General features: G+C 39.0%; 1 protein-coding gene across 1 annotated transcript; it reads left to right on the forward strand.

Moving 5' to 3' along the window:
• Window positions 1-13,994: 13,994 nt before the first annotated feature.
• Window positions 13,995-17,341, forward strand: MAFB (MAF bZIP transcription factor B). Its single transcript, XM_075845144.1, has one exon. It carries the CDS (start codon window positions 14,329-14,331, stop codon window positions 15,283-15,285), a length of 957 nt encoding a protein of 318 aa, XP_075701259.1. The 5' UTR covers window positions 13,995-14,328; the 3' UTR covers window positions 15,286-17,341.
• The last annotated feature ends 3,505 nt before the right edge of the window (window positions 17,342-20,846 follow it).

Here is a 20,846-nt window from a genome sequence, read left to right on the forward strand (position 1 = left end):
CCTAAAATGATCATAGAAAGGGGGAACCAAAGCTGGTGCCCCAATTAAACAGGTGTGCCACACCATCCCCATCAGAAGATAAAATATGACCATAGAGCAGGTTACGGAGCTTTGTGAAATGTCTTCAATGTCTTTGATGTATAAGGTGACGAAAATTTGAGTGGCTCAGAATTAACCAGTAAAAAACACCATCTCAGAGGCATATTGTAAGTTCACTCTCCTGATGACCTCTACTATATCGGGCCCCAGGGATGATTTCCAATTAGCAGCTATTGTAAAGAAGGCAGCTATATAGAGATGACAAACCATCAGCTGAGAGTCTGCTGATAGATCTGCCCGTCCAATGCTTAATAGAGCTAGTACAGGGACAGGGGGTATGTAAAAACTCATTATAGGGGGAAGATTGGAGAAGGGAATATTACCAAACATAGCATCGGGATATTCTACATAGGAAAGGTGCTTTGCATAGCCCCGGTATCCCGCTTCAGTTACTACAGAGAAGCCCCTTTCCAATTGACTCTCCAAAAACAATGAAATAATCGTTGACACTGTGGTTCCCACCTCGGAGATTGGAATTGAATAGATAAACTCATTGTCAAAACTCATGATTTACTACCATGGAAAACAAAGTAACAAGGGAGTAGAGTCTGGGGAGCGCAGTCTTCTGATTAGTTGGAGTTCTTCATAACTTTTTCTGATCCTATTGTGCCACACATAAGTCTTCTTCCCCTGTGGTACTTGTACTGATTCTCCTCATTATCTTCCATTCTTTGCTGCCATAATGTGCTATGTTGAGAATATGATGATAGGGCATTTTTGACACCACAAGAACGATACGCAGGCCTGATATAATGGATTTTTTTTGGGCATTAATAAAACAAGACAAGTTTCCAAAAGCAATGCAATGTATAAGTTATATATGTTCATCTTAAACAGGCTCTGTCACCAGATTTTGCAGCCCCTATCTGCTATTGCATCAGATCGGCACTGCTATGTAGATTACAGTAACGTTTTTATTTTTAAAAAACGAGCATTTTTGGCCAAGTTATGACCATTTTTGTATTTATGCAAATGAGGCTTGCAAAAGTCCAAGTGGGCGTGTTTAAAGTAAAAGTCCAAGTGGGCGTGTATTATGTGCGTTTTTACTTCTTTTACTAGCTGGGCGTTCTGACGAGAAGTATCATCCACTTCTCTTCAGAACGCCCAGCTTCTGGCAGTGCAGACACAGCGTGTTCTCGAGAGATCACGCTGTGACGTCACTCACTTCCTGCCCCAGGTCCTGCATCGTGTCGGCCACATCGGCACCAGAGGCTACAGTTGATTCTGCAGCAGCATCAGCGTTTGCAGGTAAGTAGCTACATCGACTTACCTGCAAACGCTGATGCTGCTGCAGAATCAACTGTAGCCTCTGGTGCCGATGTATCCTCGCTCGTCCGACACGATGCAGGACCTGTGAGTGACGACACAGCGTGATCTCTCGAGAACACGCTGTCTGCACTGCCAGAAGCTGGGCGTTCTGAAGAGAAGTGGATGATACTTCTCGTCAGAACGCCCAGCTAGTAAAAGTAGTAAAAACGCCCCGATGTACGCACATAATACACGCCCACTTGGACTTTTACTTTAAACACGCCCACTTGGACTTTTGCAAGCCTCATTTGCATAAATACAAAAATGGTCATAACTTGGCCAAAAATGCTCGTTTTTTAAAAATAAAAACGTTACTGTAATCTACATTGCAGCGCCTATCTGCTGCAATAGCAGATAGGGGCTGCAAAATCTGGTGACAGAGCCTCTTTAATTGCAGACTGTCTCAAAAATGTTTTGGTGTAGCCCCTGCCTTCCCCCCATTCCTCTTTCCTTTTACTAAAATGAATTAATAGGACATATACTGATAAACAACCATTTCCATTTTTAACCACTTGGGGATATGTGTATTTTTTATGGCCCTTTAGTCATGGTATAGTAATATAGTGATTTATTTAATAATTCTAGTGATGTGTATTATATGGATGAAAATGTATATTTCTTGTACTAGTGTAATCCCTGGTTGTGCGGTCATATTTGATTATATTCTTTTCACAAACAGACCTTTTGTTAAATGTTTTTACAAAAAAAAACATCTTAGAGGTTTAGAGGTGAGCAAGGCTGGAGTATAATATGGGCAAAGGGGCCACTGCCCAGGACCTCCACCCCCTATGGACCTTCACAACCCTACTCCTACATGTGTGACCTGGATGTGATAGGTCCTTAAGGCCCAGCAATACAATAAAGCTTTCTACGTCACCCTCTGCCACTGATGAGCAGTGGACAGACTTCCCTATCTGCTTCAGTTTAAGTACATATTACAGCTACTTACAACATCTAAGTTGCACGGGGTAGTAATAGGGCACACATAGACTTCTAAAGGGACAAATTGTACCTCCATGTGCCACCAATTTCATATGGAGGCTTATGGAGGTGGCATTGTAGCAGGCATTATCAGATGCCCTATTACCGACCAATGCCCTAGGAGTGGAGAACTACACGGCGGCACACAGTGTCCCTGTGGCTCTGTACTTTGCTGCTGCAGTGGATTCAGATTCATGACAGCCTCCTGACATGTGGATGAGGCCCAAGACACTGCAAGCCATTCCTATTTGGGCACTGAATGGCTATGTTGGTTAAACATAACCAAAAAATGGGGAGTGCTTCCCGCCCCAAACAATGTTTTGCCACAGACCTTGACACCAAAGAACACCAAGGAAATGGCAGTTTCCAGTCGTATTAGTCCCCTGCCAAATCATTTATTGTATCTTTTTCTAGGCAAGTTGGGTGACCACCAACATGAACACAATTACACATCACAAAGTGGTTGTCACCCAGAATCCTGAGCGGCAAATCTACCAATTTATGCAAGAGAAACAAGAATTTGGGAAGTACTGTACCAGGCAACTTTGCCATTCAGGAGCCACTGAAATCTGGATGACAACCCCTCATAATCCGGCCAAATTGCTTGTCAGGCAACTTTTATTATTACAAAACTTTCCTGCCACATTTCAGTATTGCCCCACAACTCTACCCATGAGAAATAAGGGTAAATGATGAAAAAGGGGAACGATAGTCTCCATGTAATTAAGGTTAAGTTGTTGTTATAGGTGTAATTCACCTTTAATAATTATCTGCTTGTGTTGGCTGCCTTTTTGGATGTAGTCAGTGCCAGACACAGCTTTGTTGGGCAGAATAATGCTATGTCTATTTCGGATTACACTGATTTATTTCCCTGTCACCTTTGCTGGGGGTCTGTTCCCTGAAATGTAGACAAGCAGAAGTAATTGTACACCGTCACCACAAGTAAAGGCTCTGCTCAAGACGCGAGCCCCAGCTGGCTGTCAAATTCCGGGGAAGGGCTATGGGGTGGCACATCACTTTAAAATACATTTTAATTATCTTCTTTAGGTTTGATACGATTGTTAACAAGCTTAATATGCAAATAGGGTCTCTACATGGCTGCTAGAACAATCACTCATCAGAAAAACTGTCTTATTCTATCTATCTATCTATCTAATCTATCTATCTATCTAATCTATCTATCTATCTATCTATCTATCTATCTATCTATCTATCTATCTATCTATCTATCTATCTATCTATCTATCTATCTATCTATCTATCTATCTATCTATCTATCTATCTATCTATCTATCTATCTATCTATCTATCCCTTCCATCCATGTTTGGCATTTCTCTACATTTAAATAAATGGGTTACATCAATGTGTGAGTGCTCCCTAATTCATTTACTTGGAAACAGGAAAAAGCACCCCCACTTTCTCAAGATCAGTGGGATCCAAGTTGCTGGCCCCGCTTATCTGACTGTCATGTCTTATAAGCATTTACATTTTTATGGCATATTACTGCACTTTTATATTAACATATTTCGCATTCAATTTAGCTGTCTGCCGAGAACAAAGAATCGGGAACCCTTGCTTTTAAAAATTGTGGGGTTCCAGAAGTTCCTGAAGTTTTATGGCTTATCTATCTGATAAGCCATAAAACTTGAAGGGATTGTCAAGCTTCAGCAAATTATTGTAATTTTTTTTTATAATTAAATGTTGTACAATTTTCCAATATACTTTCTTACTCACAATTTTCAAGATCTCTGCTTGTTGTTATTCAGTAGGAACATTCATTGTTTACTTCATTGTTTACTTCCAGTGGATAAAATACTTTTCATGGTCATGTGATGGACACACAGGTGCACGGCTCGTTACAGTACAGATGTCGAAGTTATATCTTCTAACGATCCCAGAACTTGTGTGTCCGTCACGTGACTATGGACAGAATTGTATCCACTGGAAGTAAACAATGAATGTTGCGACTTAATAACAGCAAGCAGAGATCTTGAAAACTGTGAGGAATCAATACAGAACATACATTTCGAAATTGTATAACTTTTAATATTACAAAAAATAACAGTAATTTGCAGAAACCGGACCCTTTAAATAGCAGAAATCCATTATGCAGTATGAACGGCACATGATCATTAAAGGGGTTTTACCATGAGGGACATTTATGACATATCCACAGGATATGTCATAAATGTCAGATAGATGCGGGTCTCACTTCTGGGACCCGCACCTATCTCTAGAACGGGGCCCCCTAATCCCTGTTCTAGCTTTTTGTGCTCACGCTGACTCCCGGACACCTACTGACTACATGGTCGGGAGTTACGCAAATAGCGCAACTCGCTGAGCTACGCTGCTTCCATAACTCCAATAGGAATGAATGGCAGTTACAGAAGCAGCGCAGCATGTGAGCTACCCTGTTTCTGTAACTACTATTCAGTTCTATGGGACATACAGAAACAGCGTAGCTCAGCGAGTTACGCGGTTTCCGTAACTCCCGACCATGTAATCAGTAAGTGTCCGGGAGGCAGCGGGGGGATACTCTAATACCAATCTAATCTGAGCGAAAAATATCACTGATATAAAAAGTAGAAAACAATATTTATATCCCCCCCCCCAAAAAAAACAAAATGACAAGAACATAATAAAGTGGTGTTTTCAACAGATTTTAGCTCTGACTATAACCAAATAATTGGCATTATTAAAAAATATTTACCAGTGTTGTTTGGGGACAATTCCCTAAAGAGGATTCTCCATGCAGGATGCGGTTTTGTATCTAGGAACTCCATGTCCATTGGGAAATTGATTTCCCCAAGTGATTTCAATAGTGGAAATATAAATAAGGATAGACGTTGGCTTACAGCACAGGGCTCATATAAATGTGCAGGTTTACGATGTGGACGCTGCCCTTTTATGTGTAACACCGATTCTTTTTAGTCCTACACCAATCAACAAAAATATATAAAAACTTTTATCAACTGCAACACTACACATGTTGTTTACATTGTTCAATGTGACACTTGCAGACTACAATATCTGGGCTGCACTACAAGACCCCTGAAAAGACGTATTGGCGGACATCTGTCTGATATCCATCACATACAACAATGTAATGTTTCTGGAGTCTCTAAACATTTTATTGAAATACACCATGGCAATACTAAAGCAATGAAAGTTTTCCCTATAGAGAGGGTATTGAAACCCCAGAGAGGGGGTGGGGGGGGGGGGGGGGTTGGAGGAAAATCCTCTTAAACAGGGAAGCTATGTGGATTCTCAAAATGGACACAAGATTTCCTAAGGGCCTAAATTATAGAACGGACCTCATGTATATTTACTAAATGTGACATTACAACCATATATGGCTCACTTAACATGGCCTTTGCATTCCCACGGCAACATGTAAGGGTAAGGCCACACGGAGCGGCCCTGACACGGTCGCAACGTGGCCAACAACCGCGCTGGCACTATGTAGGCGCGGCTGTCAAATACCTTGTTAAGGAGTATTCCAGTTACATGCTCATGCGCACTGCAGCTCCATTCATTCTCTATGGGAGCGCCGGAGATATCCGAGTGCAGTGTTCGGCTTTTTCCGGCGCTGCCATAGAGAATGAATAGGGGGTAACTTGTTGTAACCTGCAAAATCGTGCGGCAATGAAGGGTGTATTAATTCATGGCCGCACGATTTTGCAGATAAAGGGACGGTTTACCCGCATTAACGTGCGGCCACTAACAGGCTGTTTGACAGCCGCACCGAACATGGTGCCGGCGCAGTTGTTAGCCAGGTTGTGACCGTGTCAGGGCCGATCTGTGTGGCCTTACCCTAAGCCAATACACATCAGCCCTATACACCTGGTAGGTTGAAGTTGTCTAATTGTCCTTGCTTATATATATATATATATATATATATATATATATACATATATATACATGCATCTGATACATATTCTGGTGAGGTTTCTCCACATTTTTCGGCACTTGTAGCTGCTCCTGCCCCTCCCTTTTTTCAAAGATATGGACGCTTGTGATATAGGGAGAGTACACACTGGAGTTGCCCACTTGTTGCGTTTTCCACACTAGACTACTATAATTAATGATAAGTTTGAATTTGGGATAGAGGAGAAAAATAATGCTTTCACCTGCTATTATCATTGGTAGTTTTCAATGCCATTCCCACGATGTGCTAGATTGCTTAAACTTATTGTCCTAATATCAGAGTATAAGTTTCTAAGCTTGGATGTGTCACATATATGCGTAATGAAGCTAAATATACAACGCCTGTGAGAATTCCATGATAGCATAATAGGGTAATTTTTTTCCCCCAATAGGCCACACACCTTCCTTTTCCTGATTTATAAAGCAGCCTTAACACACTAGGAGAGTAGCTATGAATAAGAACTGAGAAGTTCGAAACGCATAGTCGTTCTCTGCCCGGTATTTTAAGCACTTGTTTTACTATTTGATACCAATAAACAGCATTGCATTTTTTACCTACCTTATCATGTGCCGGACCCTCACTTTTTTACACCTAGACAGTACATGCAAGGAAATTAAAATAATGTGATAATGCTTAGACGGTCTGCTGGCTCTGTGCCTTGAGATTGAGAGATACACTCTCCTATGCAAAAAATAAAAAGGCCCATGCTTGGTATTTATAGATATTGTAAATGAACAACATTTCTAAAAAAAAATAACTGCAATGTGAGCAAAAACCAGAAAGGTGCCAGTTCTCATTAAAGGGGTTCTCAGGACGCAATGTTTAACCTACTCTTACCTGCACTTGCACTGCAGGATAACAACCCATACAAAGGCGAAGCTTGAGGCTACTGGGCCCCAATGCAAAATCTGTAACAGGGCCCTCAAACTGTCAAGCGTAATTTATAGTACTGGTCTCCTCATATGGGGTAGAGACCATTTGGGCCCCCTCAGACCCCAGGAGCCAGGTGAGACTGCTACCTCTACACCCATTATAGTTACGCCCCTGAACCCATAGCAGCACACTTATGGCTGAACACTAGAGGGCAGATCTCGGCTTGCTGTGAGTAAATATGAGCATTCTTGCTTACATTCAGTGTCTTCTTCTTCTGCTCACATCTACAGTTTGTTACAATATATCATTCTAGACAATCCTCTGTGTGCCAACAACACCAGCAGCAGATATTTGTCTCTCGGCCTTGACTCTAGGCTCTTTGAGCAAAAGAGGTTTTTCCGCCTGAAAAACAGGTTGGTGTCTGCAATAGGGTAATTGGCTCAAAAACAAACTAATGCACCATGGGTTAATGTCAGTCTGTTCATGTAGACCTCAGTTTTTGATACTAATCTGTTTGCGGTCTGACAGGGCACATATGGACCACATGTTAATATTACTTTTGATATGACTATTTGCTACTAAATTAACTGATCATTTTCTTATGAACATTGAGCAATAATTCCAATGAACTGATGAAAACTTAATGACTAGTCCCTATTTCTCAAACGCCCCTTTTGATCAAATATATAATGTTAAGAATGATACCACGGCACTTTGAGCCTCCTCTAGTGGTTGTTTACACCCCTTATCCCCCTTCCCCCTATCCTGGCACAAGAGGACACCACCCTGGTTTTCCTTCCCTTGAAGAAGGAAATCATTTTGATGACCCCTTTTGTTCCCACCTTCTTTTTCTGCAGAAATGGCAAAACCAGGAAAGGAGGGAATCATGTGCAGGACATTAATGGGAAGGGGAAAGAGCAAACTCAGATGGATCCCACCTTCTTCACCGAACAGCACTTGACCACATGGCATCTACAGTACATATATGGGTAATTTGTCAATGGCAAATCTGTATGCAAATAAAGCTCCCCCTACTGGTAAGGAGGTAACATGTAGACCTGTGAGAGCTGTTAATAGATTGTATAAAAGAAAAGAAGCAGTCGTATACCTTCAGAGCTGTATTTGACATTAGACACAGGAGGCCCATATCTATAGGAGTCAGAAGGTGAAGAGAAAAAATGCAGTCTAATTACGGATATCGGTGCCAGGCTGAAGAGGATCAGGAACGGAGTGAAGTGCATAGGATCTAGGATATCTTTTATTGAGAAGACAACGCGTTTCTGGACCGGACTGGTCCCTTCGTCAGGTCGGTATACCAGTCCGGTCCAGAAACGCGTCGTCTTCTCAATAAAAGATCTCCTAGATCCTATGCACTTGACTCCGTTCCTGATCCTCTTCAGCCTGGCGCCGATACCCGTAATTACACTGCATTTTTTTTCTTCACCTTCTGACTTTCACCTTGTCCCAGGTACTAAGGATTTAGCACCAAGGGACTGCAGTGGGTGGCAGTCGGCTATCTACACTTCACCACCTCATAAGAGTCTCGGAGGAGGGCCGCCATCCCCTCACCTTTTTGCTGTACTAACTCATATCTATAGGAAGCCCTTTAGGAAAGGATGTCTGCTCCTCAGGGTTAAAGCTGGACTATAGTAGCACTCATTGAAATAAATGGATGACCATATGATACAGTCCTCCAGAGTGGGAACGGCTTTTAGCATTGGCTCTCATCTCTGGCTTATATGATGTATATGTTACCTAATATAATGTTAGTATTTTGCAGATGGAGGAGGCCAAGCAAACAGTAGGGTAGCCAGGAAATCTTCATATTTGCCCTAGTTGCTCAGCAGACCCATGTTACTACAAATTGTAGCTGCTATAATCACAGTGCTGGGCTCTGCTGACGGATTTCAAGAGGAATGGATGAGAATTTGAGATTCCCCGTAGCCATGTCCTATAACGGGAGCTGTTCCAATAATAACGCTATATTATGGGACTGCTCCTGAAGCAGTAACCTTGTAAGATCTCCATAGGAGAACATATGCTTTCATTTATACTGTGACATTTAGAAATCTATTCTACAACTCTGTTGCTCTGTCCAGGGAGTTTAAAGGATTATACTTATAATAGTAAAAGCACATTTACTAAATTTGATGCATCTCAGCTCTACACAGACCCTGAAAGTACAATGTTTGCAGCTCTGCTGCTAGAACTGCTCATCTTCTCTGGGCAGAGGAGTGTCAGTTACCTCTATACACAAGACTAAACACATACATTCATCCCTGCTTGCTATAAAGTATTAAGACTGACCATGAAGACTTAGTAGCATATAAATACAAATAAAGCGTGGAATATAACATATATTCACCAGTGATATAAGAGTCACTCTACCAGACATTTACAATGCACGTATTTTACCAGTGTGTGTATATATATATATAAATTATTATTTGCACAATGGGATAGATAGGTTATATATTATGGATTCATTAAAGTTTAGATGGGTTATTACATGAACAAACATTTTAGCACATTAGCCCCTGCCAGCACTACACTGCTTCCCCCTGTCCACGTAGATTGTCAGCCCTTATGGGCAGGGCCTTCATTACTTCTGTACCAGTTGGTTTGTGAGCTAGCTCAGGTCCATTGTACTTGTTGTTTTTATTACCTCATATATGTTATGTAAACCTTCTGTATTTCCTATGTACAAATATATAATAAAAATAAATAACAACAACAATAATAATAATAATAATTATAACAACAACAACAATGTCTTACAGACAAAAACTGAGGTTTAAAATAAGAAAAATAATATCTAATGCAAACCAATGCTTAATTTTCAAGGGGAAAAAAAAAATCTAATCCATCTATCTATCTATCTATCTATCTATCTATCTATCTATCTATCTATCTATCTATCTATCTATCTATCTATCTATCTATCTATCTATCTATCTATCTATCTATCCATCCTACTTAAGGTAAATATATAATGCATTTTCTACAAGTTTCTGAGAATCAGTGCATATCCAAAGCCTCAGAGATCAGCTAATTAAGTCATTATTTCTGTATCAAATGACAATTTACAGTATTTCTTAGGAGTCATGATTAACCCTTAAAGCACAGTCATTCCTATTGCAGATCACAAAGAATCTTCTAGAAGATTTATTTTGCTCAGTGAATACCTACTAACATTATAGGAAGATCATAATGAGAACAATAATGTAGCCTTTAAACCAATTATTAATATGATTATGAAACCATAGGAAGATGTAGCAGAGCTGATTGTGTCATTGAACTGTGACTTTTTGCATTAAGATAACCTGCAGAGATATGTAAGACTCTGATGTCACCATAAGTTTTACTAAATGAAAAACTCAGTATTGTACACTAACAAACTCAGCTCTGCTAAATTTGTATATATGAATTACAGACAGCAGTTGAATATAGCGAATACATTATTTTCTCTGTCAAGACCTATAACTGACAGCTAATGTTGAATCTTACTGGATAAAATGATAGAGAAAATAACCTACCAGTGTCATGCATCCCTCTTATACAGACAGATCTTCTACATTCACTATATACCATCATCTGCCGCCTTGCACCGAGGACCTGTTCTTTTCTACTGTGGATAGGAACATATTTCTGCATTTTACTTTAGCAGCAGGAAGAATAAAAAAACTGCAAGGTGTTAGGTTTTGTCTTAAGTAATTTTAAAAATCGTGGGATGCTGAAGTCATTAAGGTGAAGGAGCAAACACAACACTTTTCATTCTGTAGACCCTAGTAGTGGATAGATGATTAACTAGGATCAGTCCTCATAGAGACCACTCAGCACTATCTCCGAGTGGTTATAGACCTCCTGATGGAAGAAAATAACCATAACCCTGCAGAGCCCTTTAGAATTAATACTCTGACGATAGATAGATAGATAGATAGATAGATAGATAGATAGATAGATAGATAGATAGATAGATAGATAGATAGATAGATAGATAGATAGATAGATCAGCAAAATGATCGGTCATGATCTTTACTATAACAGTATTACTATCTATCTATCTATCTATCTATCTATCTATCTATCTATCTATCTATCTATCTATCTATCTATCTATCTATATCTTTTCTGCTACCTGTATTAAGATTTCCCTTTCATTTTAATTTAAGCCATGTTACGTTTTTGCATTGTATAACTACATTTAAAATAACCTTAGGTCTAGATTACAGTAATGATATAATGGTATTTAATAATCAATAATCCACCATATATTAGAATATAAATATTTCTTCATATCCATTACCCACAGCTCTGTGCTCAGGACTTTCAGCATTTTCTTTAAGACAACACATGTAGAGTTATTTAAAGCAGGGCACCGGGCACTATTGTATCTGCTCCATTAGGGATGGGGGATAGTGAATTCATTTATGCAGGCAGCCCAGTAAATATTCCATTTAGAAAAATGAGATGTATTCATGATTGGTATAAATACGCACAGTATAACAACGTGCAAAGCAGGGGAAGAAGAATTACGCGCCATTTGGGTGGAGGGGCACACATTGGGCAGGGGCACCTGAGCCATCTATAGCCCCATCTCTAGGGGATTTTCCCTCCCGGTAAAATGTTTAGCCAATTTCCCTCCGCCCCTGTATAATTGGCCGGGAAAGCACTTTTGAGCAGAAACTGCTGAGCCACAGTGTTCTTCTATTGTGTGTGACCAGAAAGGGTTAAAGTTCTTACCCCCTGGCTGCACCCGCATTCAAATAGGAATCGATTAGAAATTTTTATCGGAGCTATTCGGGAATAAAAGAAACACTTAACATCAACCCCTAAACACAGGATCAGAGAGATGTAACATGGGGTTGATATATATATATATATATATATATATATATATATATATATATATATATATATATATATATATATATATATATATATATATATATATATATTATAGTGTTCCTGAGAGGGGGTATTCTTTTATTTTCTATTTACATACCCAAAGTGTGTGTATATATATATATATATATATATATATATATTTATTTATATATCTCGACATAGATAGATAGATCGATAGATAGATAGATAGATAGATAGATAGATAGATATATTGTAGATAGATAGACAGATGATAGATGATAGATAGATAGATAGATATATTATAGTTAGATGATTGATAGATAGATATATTGTAGATAGATAGATAGATAGATAGATAGATAGATAGATAGATAGATAGATATACTGCATTATAAGGAAACTTTATGTAGGATAAAATCAAATCGGGTATGGATCGATCCCTGATCTTTCATTGGACAGACTATACACTAGCAATTACGATGGATATAGATCGAAAGTTCTAAGCGATGTGTGTTCTCATATAGGACAATGAAGGTGAATTAGTATTAATATTAGTTGAAGAGTATAAACACGATCATAAAGAAACTTTTTTTTTATCTTTCTTTTCATTCATATATCTGTTCTAAATCGTGATTTCTGATTGATTTAATCTTTTGTACATTTATACGTTTATTACCACTTCAACGTGTTTGGCTGCAAATATATATCTACTTTAATATCTATCATCTATCTATCTATCTATCTATCTATCTATCTATCTATCTATCTATCTATCTATCTATCTATCTATCTATCTATCTATCTATCTATCTATCTATCTACTAGTGCTTTAAAAAAACTAAGGATTGCATATACCACGTATCACCAGTAGAGGGCGCTCGGTATTCCTTTTTAGAGCCTTTAGTGGAAGTTCTCTACATTGTTGCGAAACGATGAAACGAAAACAAGAGACTTGTTTATTAAAACAAACAAAAGACACAAGTCTTCATCCTGGAGAGATTAATGAACGTCTCCGAGCTTCGTGTAATGCTCGTATAACTGGGGGAGCTGCATTGTGCGCTCCTTTACACAGATCTGATGCAATTAGTTTAGAATTATTACAATGAATATTATTCATACAATGTATCGTTCTTCTAAATGTGCAATATTATTAACAGAAAGGGATACAAGGCAATGTACGGTTTGGAGCAGCATGTGGACTGCATTGGTACAGTTGGCATGGTTTGGAGCAGCATGTGATCTACATTGGTACAGTTGAAATGGTTTGGAGCAGCATGTGGGCTACATTGGTACAATTGGTATGGTTTGGAGCAGCATGTGGGCTACATTGGTACAGTTGGCATGGTTTGGAGCAGCATGTGGGCTACATTGGTACAGTTGGCATGGTTTGGAGCAGCATGTGGGCTACATTGGTACAGTTGGCATGGTTGGGAGCAGCATGTGGGCTACATTGGTACAGTTGGCATGGTTGGGAGCAGCATGTGGGCTACATTGGTACAGTTGGCATGGTTGGGAGCAGCATGTGGGCTACATTGGCACTATTATGCAGAAGCTGCAGCAGTGTGACCATATGAATGGATGTTTGGAACAGATGATAATAATACAACTTTCTAGAACATGATCCAGAATTATTCGGTAAAGTCCTGGGGACTGCACTATGGAGCACTATGGGAATAGATGAAGGGCAGCTGTGCCCAGGAGAACATCTAGGCTCTGCTATTGCCCGGTCTTGTTCCAGCAGCAGCTTGTCAGCTGACTTCTCCTCTATCTGTCACTTTGCACATTAACCCTCCCCTTCTGCTCTATTCATGCTAATGTAGCCATTCCCTCTGCAGACATTGGACGACCCGGTCTGGTGCCCACCCTTCTCCCCTCGTGATGCTGCGCTGGGCATATAAGTAGAAGACTTGCATAGGGCAGCACAGATGATATTCAGAGCTCCACGCTGCTGTCTGCCCTTAGACTGCACGATTCTCCTGCAGCCCAAGAAAGTTCCTTAGCTGCAGGAATTGTACAAAGCAGCCACCCCTGAGACTGACTGGCAGGAGGGAGGCTGCTCCTCTGCACTGGGATTGTGCCAAACTCAGGCAAAAAGAAAGAGCTGAGCAAGAAGAAGGAGGGACAGATCAGGAGCCGCACATTGCCACCGATTCCTTCACTGTCTTCCTCCTGAGCTCAAGGTACGAGTTCCCTGCACTGGTGGACTCCTGGGGTGTGCAGCTGGGGGCACACTCAGGGTGCAGAACTGGAGTGAAGCGACCGGAACAGTATGGCTGGAGAGCTGACCATTACAACAGAATTACCAACCAGTCCCCTTGCCATGGAGTACGTCAATGACTTTGACTTGATGAAATTTGATGTCAAGAAAGAACCCCTGAACGGCAGAGTTGAACGCCCAGTTCGTCAGTGTAATCGTTTGCAGCCCACAGGCTCTGTGTCTTCCACCCCTATCAGCACTCCTTGCAGTTCAGTGCCCTCCTCACCAAGCTTCAGTCCTACAGAGCAGAAGACTCACCTGGAAGATCTCTACTGGATGGCTAACAGTTACCAGCAGGTCAACCCAGAGGCTCTGAACCTCACCCCTGAAGACGCTGTAGAAGCTCTCATAGGACCCCATCAAATGCCTCCACAGCTGCAAGGGTTTGAGGGCTACAGAGGTCATCATCACCACCACCATCATCACAACAACAACCACCACCACCAAAATCATCACCAGTACCAGGGCATGCCTCATGAGGAGCTGGCACATCCCCACCAGCACCCACACCATCATCACCACCACCATCTCCAGGCTTCTCCCACCCCATCAAACTCTTCCACCTCTTCCCAGCAGCTCCAGAACAGCCACCCTCAGCACCAGTCATCCAACCAGGTAGAAGACAGATTCTCTGATGACCAACTGGTCTCCATGTCTGTCCGGGAGCTCAACAGGCACCTGAGGGGCTTTACCAAGGATGATGTTATTCGCCTAAAACAGAAGAGAAGAACCTTGAAAAATAGGGGGTATGCCCAGTCCTGCAGGTACAAAAGGGTGCAGCAGAAACACCACCTGGAAAGTGAGAAGACTCAACTTGTCCAGCAAGTGGAGCAGCTGAAACAAGAGGTCAACCGTCTGGCCAGAGAAAGAGATGCCTACAAGATGAAGTGTGAGAAACTGACCAACAACAGCTACAGGGAAGCCGGGTCCACCAGTGATAACCCATCTTCTCCAGAGTTCTTTATGTGAGTGTTCCTGTGACATCCCAACTCTGAACTGTATAGAGGGAGGAAAAGGGGGCTTCATTGTCTCTCCAATTGAATACCAATGTTTTGTAGACTTAGTCTGCTGGGGGGAAGCAAGGGTGCGCAGGAGAACTTGAGACTACTCTGATGGATGTTGTGTTGGGGGGGACACCAGCTTCATTGGGGTGGGGTATGGGAAAGGACTTGTTTTATCTGAACTTCCACAGGACTGTGTTGGACAATAGCACTGCCACTTCCGAAGGAGAACAAAGTACTAACAAACTTTACATACAGATATTTTTCATCAGCTTTGAGTGATAGAACCTTAAGACAACTGAACCTGATCAGGTGGGACATTCAGTGCACCCCTAACCCCCATGGTTTTATTGCCTGCTTGATTATCTAGAAAATATAAAAAAAACCTGCATTAAAATTATTATTCCTGCATGCTGGACATGTATGGTAATACTCTCTATTTTGTATCATTACCTGTTTAATCTGAGCATGCTTTCCCTTGGCTCACAACTTTCATTGGTTCTGTTGCTATAGAATATGTATTATGTCTCCATTCTTTCAGTCTTTTAGTTGAGTCCACCCCCCCCCCCCCATCCTCCTCTTAAATGCTTAACCTGTAAATATGAAGCAATGCTCTCCTATCTACAACATTTCACCCTATTAGTCTAAGTATCTTCCATGAGTAGAAGTGTGGGCATTTTCTTTCATTGTGTTAAGAGAAGTTTAGTTAAAGTGGTACAATGGTGCATTGGCCCTTTGGTTTTGTTTCTGTTTTTTTACCATTATGTTTTAGTTGTAAGAACAGCTAAATTAGAGCCCAGTTTCCAGTTTAATAGAAGATATATGTTATGGATAGCAGCAGCTGAGAAATTAATATATGAATATATACACACACACATATATATATATATATATATATATATATATATATACACATACATATATATATATATATATATATATATATAATAGATGTAGCAGAGCTGAATTTGCACTGTGTCTCCAAGATAATACAGTAGGTGCTAGAGTTCTACAACATATATAACCTGTCCAGATAAAGTTTTGATATTACATTGATTTATTCTAGAGAACAAACTCAGCTCTGCTGTACAGGTATATATATATTTATATTAGGCACCAGAATGACCTGCCATGCCATACAATTCAGCTTCCCTGTGGAGGATGGTGCATTAAGTTGTTTTTTCTTCATTTTTTCAAGGGATATACTATGAACTCTATTATTCCCCCTTAACATGAAACACTGGCATGTGAGTTTAATTTTGGCTGACACCAGCATTGTGCAAAACTGCAATAACCTACTCTCCGAGGACAAAAGCAGGGGCTATATTGTGACAGCTTAAATGGTGACTTATATAGATACTAAATGCTTCCTATCAACTCTGCTACTAAGCGTTATGTTCTCCGGCTTATTTGCTACTACACCAGCTAGCAAATCAATCCACTTCTTTCTCTCTCTCCAGCTCAGTTTATTTATAAATATATATATGTAGCAGTTATTTGCAGCCGGTTGCTGTGCGGTTTCATTTATTTTCTGCAGGTCAGTAAAAGTAAAGTGACTCTTTAGGATCACAGTAAACCAAATTAAGAAAATTTTAAAAATTACATTTTTTATATATATTTTTTTCTTTTTTTGTTCCTTTCGAATGTTTGCACTGCTGGTGCAGATGCATTTTAAAATTTTTGTTTTGTCTATATATAAGTTAATGGTAGGAAACAGGATTCTACGGACAGCATGATGCTTATGTTCTTACAATACCAAGGATTTCTGTCAATGCATCAATAATGGGGAGGGGGGCTATTACTTTTCTTTTATTTTCTGATTCAACTGTGTTGAAATCATATCTCCAGCAATGTGCTGTGTTTTTTTTTTATTTTTATTTCATGTCAATTCTGAAGGGATACATTTCAAACCCTGCTTCTGATAAAAAGATAAACCTGGTCTATTGTAGTTTTATTCAGACTGGTTTCTGTTTTTTGTTATTGAAATTGTTTCCTATTTTGCTTATTAAAATCATTGAAATGGCGCATGTTACATGGACTGGTCTTTTTTTTTTCTATGTTTTGGGCTTTTTAAACCTATAAAGGCCGCACTACATCACAGGTGATATAAAGAATAACACACACACACATATATATATATATATATATATATATGTGTATGTGTGTATATATATATATATATATATATATATATATATATATCCCAATTAAAGGGAAAAATACATGTCTAAAACTTCACCGCTACCCTTGATAGGTGTACACTGTGTACTTAGTGTAAGTTCAGGGTCCAGTGTGTTCTGCCATAAAGTAATTTGCTGGCCTTCGGACTGAATTTAAACAATCATTGACACACATCTCCTCACATAGCACATGTACACCTGTAAAATACATGTCACTTTCATTCATTCATCCATTTCAATCTGCACATTATAGCTCTTGTTAAGCATGTCATTCTTCCAAGTCGTGCGTTTAAAAAAATGGTGACGTGTTATAAAGCCGCCTTCATTGCATCATAAAATGATCTGTCTTGCTCAATAAATTCAATGGTGTGGAATCAATATATATATATATATATATATATATATATATATACATGTGTATATATATATATATATATACATTTATTAATGCCAGTTTTAAATTATAAAGGGTCTTAGAGTGTTATATAAGGGATATATTATACCGTTATTTTATATATATATATATATATATATATATATATATATATATATAGATAGATATATGTATATATCTGTATATATGTCTACATATCTAGATAAGTACAAATACATTTATATATATCTATACATATATATATATATATATCTAAATATATATGCATATATATATATATATATATATATATATATATATATATATATATATATATATATATATGAATTGTGTTCAATTTAGCAATGTGAAATGCCTTAAGAAAATGGTCTATAAAAGGTTACCCTGTTTCAGCAATATTACAACTTCCTACAGTATTACAATACACATGAAAGTTCAGTCTATCCGACTAATTCACCACTAATGGAAACAGTTGTTGTTCTCTATTACATAGTTACATAGGTTGAAAAAAGACACCGGGCCATCGAGTTCAACCTTTCTTAATCCATTTCATCTCTTTCATTGCTAGATTAGTTATAACCCTGTTATCAGGTGAAGAAGTTCTACCTGTACATTGTGCATGAGAATCTGTACTGTTAACATTGACAATTTCCCTTTTGTCTCATGTTCCATTTTACATATTTGGGGACTTGCCAACAGTTGCAAAAAGTTGGAAATATATGGCAAGCTGTGTAGTCTATTATAGAGGCCTGCCCTATGGCTGTTATAGCAACTCCTTCCATAGAGAACCATATAGCTTCCATATAGCTCTAGTGTGTGGCATTGTGTGGAGGCAGAGGGGTTAACTTGTTTGATTTGGCAGTGACTGGGAAATCTGGAGTAGAATATGGTGGGAACTGCCATAGCATATTACTGTTCTCTCATGCATGCACTGAATAAATGGCTGGACTAATTAAACAGCAAGAAATGAAGAAATGTCCCTTTCAGAAGCTGTAATAGGATGTCTCTTGTCTACAGCTCTGCTAGGTAATGGGTCCAGCAGTCCAATTCAAAGTCCAGGGTTTACGCATAGATAGCATTTCCCTACACAGCGCTGAGGACACTTCCGGATGTCTTTCAATTCATCTTCATACCTGGGAATACTACCTGGATGTCCATTAAATTAATATCAGCCCGTATGTGACTTGACAGAAGAGCTAGCACTCTAATTTGTATTAACCGATGATCCACTATTATTTATCAGCTCATACATCGCACTTAAAAATTTTCTAACAATTCTTTCTAAATGTTTTCAACAATTCTTACAAATTTTATTGTTACAGGTGTAAGACGTCATTGCAGAGCAGGTGCTGGATCTATGGAATTCAACCGTGGGAATATATGTAGATTTAGAGAAGCTGAGTTTGTCATTTGGCACAGTTCGTCACACTAATCTGCGTTATATATGAGATGGATAAAAGGCACATATAGTTCAAGTTCAAGCTTTCTCAGAAATAGGTATTTAGTCACAATGCACAAACAATGCAGCCCCAAAGAGTTAAATGACAAATTCAGCTGTGCTACATCCGTGGCCTACTGATCTTTGCTGCTTTAAGCCACTTTCACTCAGCAGTATTTTGGTCAGTATTTTGCATCAGTATTGGGAATCCAAAACCAGGAGTGGGTCCAAAACACGGAAGAGGTGCAAATCTTTCCATTATACTTCTTCTCTGTGAACGTTCCACTCATGTATGTTGGTTTTAAATACTGAAGCAAAATACTGACCGGAATACGAACGTGTGAAAGTGGCCTTACTTTAGTAAAATATTTAAAACTTCATACCCTTCTGTGTGATCTGTGTTTATTTAGATGTCTTGCCCAGGATAAAACTAAAATATCAGAGGCAGCTGTGTGTGTATATATGAAATATGTGCAAGTGAATACACATACTGCCTGTAAAAATGTACAGACTTATGTGCCGTATGGTAGGTCCCAAAATGTAGGAGTATCTTATAAAAAATCTTATTGATAAATTCCTTAATGTCATGGATGCATATACACATACATTGTAATCATTCAGAATAGATAGATAGATAGATAGATACAGTAGATATATACATATATATTGTACAATGGTTAGAAGGTAGTAATAATATTAATAATAAAAACAACCAATTAACTTAGTTTACAAAACATTTTTTTAATTATTTGAAAATAACGAAAATCAATACATTTTATCAAATCCGAAAAAAATATAATAATTTTATAAAATTAAGGTATTGTTCACACATTCACTGGCTTAATTTAGAAATCTGGTGCTAGATCATGTAGCAGATGTGTGTATATATATAAATAAAATATTAGCTCCTATGTGTAGAAATGTTTCCTTCCCTTTTCCCTTCCCTTGGTTGAACTTGATGGACATGTGTCTTTTTTCAGCCGTACTAACTATGTAACTATGTAACTATGTAACACACACACATACACACACACACACACACACTTATAGGCAGATGTATCAGCACTACTAATCGGGAGCTCTGTGATTTACATGGGACTGCAGGGAAACCTAGTGTATTGTCTCCATGCACAAAAAATGCCACCCTAAAGAATTAAATTATAAGTATACAGATATGTTGTGTATATATGTGACTCTTCACTGTACATGTAATATCTGCTATATTCTTCGCTTACCGCTGTTACTCTGTTGTTCCATTAGTCGTATTTTATTTGATTGATACATGCATTCTTATGCCTTCATCTCTTGCACAGTCGAGTTCTGTATTTACTAAGTGACTGCTGATTCCATCTATCACCAATGGGTCAGTTCATTGGTAAGAATCGTCCAAAAATCTCCATAGGGTAAGGTCGAATTGGCATCTACCTAGTGGAAAAAGGAATGAATCCAGATTTCTATGGAAAGAGCTGGAAATAGAAATCCGTTAACCAAGAAGGATGGTTCTACCCGAGCAGAGA

This window comes from Rhinoderma darwinii, chromosome 13 (assembly GCF_050947455.1).
Source record: "Rhinoderma darwinii isolate aRhiDar2 chromosome 13, aRhiDar2.hap1, whole genome shotgun sequence".
Lineage (NCBI taxonomy): Eukaryota > Metazoa > Chordata > Amphibia > Anura > Rhinodermatidae > Rhinoderma > Rhinoderma darwinii.